Source organism: Entamoeba dispar, genomic scaffold (genome assembly GCF_000209125.1).
Source record: "Entamoeba dispar SAW760 scf_1105229463083 genomic scaffold, whole genome shotgun sequence".
Lineage (NCBI taxonomy): Eukaryota > Evosea > Mastigamoebida > Endamoebidae > Entamoeba > Entamoeba dispar.
Window position 1 is genome coordinate 3,625 of NW_001855515.1, and position 4,756 is coordinate 8,380.

The 4,756-nt window shown below is 25.7% G+C and overlaps 3 protein-coding genes across 3 annotated transcripts, besides 6 other annotated features; 2 read left to right on the forward strand and 1 right to left on the reverse strand.

The window, feature by feature from the left end:
• Positions 1 to 8: 8 nt before the first annotated feature.
• Positions 9 to 599, reverse strand: EDI_021370 (uncharacterized protein; the record flags this gene model as incomplete). The annotated part of the gene is made up of 1 exon (XM_001740623.1): positions 9 to 599. The coding sequence occupies one exon, from the start codon at positions 597 to 599 to the stop codon at positions 9 to 11; it is 591 nt and encodes a 196-aa protein (XP_001740675.1).
• Positions 129 to 157: a sequence feature (AT_rich).
• Positions 600 to 737: 138 nt separating the features above from the next.
• Positions 738 to 781: a sequence feature (AT_rich).
• A 57-nt stretch (positions 782 to 838) lies between these two features.
• EDI_021380 (signal peptide peptidase, putative) lies at positions 839 to 1,804 on the forward strand (the record flags this gene model as incomplete). Its single annotated transcript, XM_001740624.1, has 1 exon — positions 839 to 1,804. One exon carries the CDS (start codon positions 839 to 841, stop codon positions 1,802 to 1,804), a length of 966 nt encoding a protein of 321 aa, XP_001740676.1.
• A 206-nt stretch (positions 1,805 to 2,010) lies between these two features.
• Positions 2,011 to 2,073: a sequence feature (AT_rich).
• A 66-nt stretch (positions 2,074 to 2,139) lies between these two features.
• Positions 2,140 to 2,192: a sequence feature (AT_rich).
• A 21-nt stretch (positions 2,193 to 2,213) lies between these two features.
• EDI_021390 (uncharacterized protein) lies at positions 2,214 to 4,106 on the forward strand (the record flags this gene model as incomplete). The annotated part of the gene is made up of 1 exon (XM_001740625.1): positions 2,214 to 4,106. One exon carries the CDS (start codon positions 2,214 to 2,216, stop codon positions 4,104 to 4,106), a length of 1,893 nt encoding a protein of 630 aa, XP_001740677.1.
• A 357-nt stretch (positions 4,107 to 4,463) lies between these two features.
• Positions 4,464 to 4,632: a microsatellite.
• Positions 4,600 to 4,689: a microsatellite.
• The last annotated feature ends 67 nt before the right edge of the window (positions 4,690 to 4,756 follow it).

The window sequence follows — 4,756 nt, forward strand, 5'->3', positions numbered from 1 at the left end:
GTCTGTTCTTAGATTAAGAATTGATCACATAGTCTTAAAAATGAATTAAAAAATCCATAAGATAAACATATATCTCTATAATATGGAGATGAACCCATAATATTACCAATTCCATTTGCTGCTTGCTCAAATATATTCAAAAATTTTAATTTAAATTGTGAGCATAATATGTTAGCGTATTGTTTAGCTATCCCTAGTTGAATAAATTCATCAATAATTTGAGGGTTATCAATTGCTGCCATTGATGCAGTAATTCCAACAGCTAAATTTTTAATTGATATTTCTCCTGCAATTAATTGAGATAAACGAGACAATACTCCACTTTGATAAATTTCAATTAAAGGAGGTGGTGTAATTAAAAGTAATTTTCTGAACCCATTTAACCCTTGAAGAATATCACTCTCTACATTTGAATTAATAAGATTTTTAAATTGAGTAATACTATCTACAGATAGTGTTTGTGTTAAATTTTTTTCTTCTTTTGGTATAGAGTCAGCTAATGTTCTTTTACTTGCAAGCATTTCTAATCTTTTAGAAGTACGAAGTTGAGAATGAAGGTATTGTTGTGATTGAAATGTCCAAACACTTTTTCTGAACATTGTTCTAAGTTTATGAGATCAAAAATATTTTAACAAGTTCTTTGTATCAAAGATTTTTCGATTTGGTAATATATTCTCTTGAAAGTAATTCCTTAAATTCATTAAATTGTTGGTAACAAAAAACATAATTTGCATATGTAAAAATTATATAATAAAAACTAATTATATTATAAAATATATAACTCAAAATATGAAACATTAGAAAAGTCTTAACTGAAAATGAACAGTTAATCATTCTTATGTTAGAACTTATTCAGTTGATTACTCTTACTGTAATCATTCATTACTTATCTTGTAAATTTAAAGTCTATTTTATTCATTGGCATTTAGATACTATTTCTCAATCAAAATTACAATGGAAACATGTAATTATTATTCCTTTTATTGGTTCATTATTTCTTATCTTTGTTTTCTTTTATCCATCTACAGCTAAATATTTTATTTATGCATCTGTATTTTTTTCTGCAATTTCTTGTTTTTATTTAATACTTCAACCAATTTTTGATTATGCCCCATTACTATCTTCAAAAGTTAGAATTTGTTTATCTTTGTTAATTTCATTAACAATTATTTTTATTTATCTTCTTACACAAACACGTTGGAGTTCTAATGTTATTGCTATTGGAATTGCAGTAGCAATTCAATCGTTTCTATTTGTTGATAAAATTCATATCCCATTAGTTCTTCTTTCTGTTATGTTCTTTTATGATATCTTTTGGGTATTTGGTTCAGTTAATGTTTCATTATTTGGTGGTAAATCAGTAATGGTTGAAGCTGCAAAAACAGCAACTTCATTGAGACTTCCTTTATTAATAGAATTCATTGATGGAAAGTTTTTAATTGGATTAGGAGATATTATTCTTCCCGGTATATTTATTAACTATGCCTATTGTATTGATTTGTTTTATAAAACGAAATACTTCATTTCAACTTTGCTCGGTTATTGTTTTGGTTTAATCTTGACATTATTTGTTTTATGGAATTTTAAGGTTGGCCAACCAGCTTTACTTTATCTTGTTCCTTCAATGTTTGTTCCTTTCTTAATTTATGCTTATCACTCAAAAACAATCAAAACAATCTTCTCTCTTAGTTTAACTTCGAAATTTAATGAAATAATTCCTCTTCCTGAACTTACTCTGACTTCTGACTTTTCGCATGAACCTCCTATCCTTTCAGAACAACAACTAACTATTCAGTTAGAATAATTCATTTGAATTTAATCTTTTCTTATTGTTTTTTTAACTGTATTTAATAAAACTAACTTTTTCTTTGATCTTTTTTTGCTTATCACAAATTCTTTTCAAATGATTCAACCTTCTCATTTTTCTTAAAAACTCTCTTAGTTTATATTAGAATTTGTATGTTTTTTTTTCTTCCTTTTAGTAAAATTCTTATGTTCTAAGTTTTTTGCAATAATTTAAAAAAAATTTATTTCGTTCATTTTCAATAATTTTTTTATTTAAAAAAAATAAAACAAGTATCTTTAGAAAGGAAATATTTTACACTTTAAGAAGTAATAAAACGGGATATTAGGATATTGATATAATTTATAATAAAAAACAAAAAAATTAAACTAAAAAAAATTTTATTTTAGGAAGTCTTTTTTATACTTACATGGATACTAAAACTACTGTTCAACAACGTAAAAAGAGTTGGCTCTGCATTTTCCCTGGATGTAAAGAACCAGTTAAAACACATTATAATTGTTACTCTCATGTATGGGATGCACACTTGAGACATTTAGCTGCATCACCAATATATGGAGGAGAAAAAGGACAGGTATATAAAAAATTAACTCAAAGACTGGAAGCTAAAAGACAGTGTGAGCTTTATATGACTGAAGTTAATAATTATACTGACATTGAACAACAACGTTCTATTGCACGTGCCCGTATAGGTAATCCACAATTATCTCTTTTAGTTAATTCATTAGATTCTGAATCTGCAAATACAGTTTCTAATGAAGCAATAAACACAATAATTAATCAAAATAATATTACTACTTCTCCCTTACAAAATTTAATCAATTCGTCACTAAACAAATCTCTAAATCTTCCTTCTCAATCTACTTTATATCAAAATTCATCTCATTCTCTTTCTTTTCAAAAACAACTATCTCCTGTATTTCATATTTGTGAATATGGTTCTAATGAAATAGAAGATAATCAATTAAAAGATGTATTACAACATGATGATTTTATTCGTATAGTTCAAATTAATGAAAATTTAAAACGACTTCATGTTGCCGGTGAGATACTAGCTGAAAATGGATTTTTACAAAGATCTGATGCTCGTGTAAAAGAACATATTGAACCCCTCAAAGGCTGTCTTGATAAAATTTTAAATTTAACAGGTAAATCATTTAACTATAATGGGAAAGATGAAAAAAATTTAGGTTTTATAGCACAAGAAGTTCAAGAAGTTTGTCCAGAATTAGTTCATGAAGATGAATTTGGATTATCTGTTGATGTTATTGGTATAATTCCTATTTTAGTTGAAGCGTTAAAAGAGATTAACAGTGCAGCATCTGAAAGTAATACAGGGTCCACACAATGTTTTAAAGAATTATCAAAAGCAGCAAATGACGCTTTAGAAAATATTAAAATGATTAGTAAGAAACTTCAAGAAAATGAAAAAAGAAAAGGTATTGGAACTCTTGCTATAGAAGAAGAGTCATTTCACTTCTCTATAGGACCAGCTATAATAACACTTTTACTAGCACTATTATTCAGTATTCTATCTGGATTAGTAATATTTATTTTACCTAAATTACCTGGAATCTGGTTTTATTGTTGGGGAATAACTTGTACGTTATGGTTTAGTACATTCCAAAACAAAAATGAATTAAAATACACAGTCCAGAAAAGAAAGTTAATGTTATATTGGAAGAAAGAAAACACTTTATTTACTTACGTCCTTTTATTTATTGGTTTATTAACTGTAGGAATGAGTATTGTTATGGGAAATTCTATAATAACACTCTGTCTTGTAAGTCTTTGTATATTATTTACATTATGTGCTCTAGCATTTTGGTTTAATACAAAATATAACTTATCATTTAATATTATTATCAGTGTACTGGTTCTGTTCTTTGTTGGCGTTGCAATTGTAATTGGGGTATCATATTTAATTCAACCTGACTATACTTGTTCAATTAATGATAATAGAACTGGTTATTCTTTGACAGTAAATCTTAATGAAAAAGTCCCTAAACAACTTGTTTCTCAATTACCATGGAATTGTTGGTCAAGTTCATTTGAGTTCAGTGATAATTTACCTCCAGGATTTTATTCTGTTACTGAGGGTTCAGACACTGCTCCTTATATTGAAGGAATTGCAAGAACCAATTTCCCAACATTTACAACTAATGTATACATAAAATGTGTTGATGTTGCCAGGTTTTATTGTGGAGCAATCACCTTTAAAACCTGTTCTTCAAGAACAACAGAAGATGATTGTATAAGAAATGATTGTGATTGGTTCTCAGAAACTGGTGTTTGTCAATAGATTTTGTGTATGAAATTAATTAAATTTTTTTGTGGATTAACAGCACCTCTTCTTTTTAAAATAAACCAAATAAAAAGCCACACAACAAACAAAACAAAGACTTTTTCTTTCTTATTATTTCCTTTAACTCTAATTTCTTCAACTTTTTAGTTTTTACAATTTGTGTTGTCTTAGATTTGTTTCTTTTTTATTTCTACAACATCTTTTTAATTGAAAGAATAAGAAAGTATATTAATGGTATTAATATTTAGATTTGTTATGAAGTTAAATGAAGGAATAAGGTGTTATTTATTATAGTTTTCAGAAGAAGAATAATAAAAGAAATAATTGATATATAAAAAGAGAGTGTTATGAATTAATGAAATAAATATAGTGTTAAATATAAAAGAGTATTGATAAGATATAGAATTTAATAAATAATGAAAATGAATAAAAATATATTTAAGAAAATAAAGAAATAAAAAAGAAGAATAAGATAAAAAGTATTAAAAAGAATAAAATAATCAATCAAATTAAATAGAATAAAGATGAATTTATTAATTATCTAATTAATTAATAATATAATAAAGTGAATATCTAATTATTAGATTTTGAAAATAAACAATTATTAACAACAAATGTTTATTGTTTCATATTAAATAATAAATTAT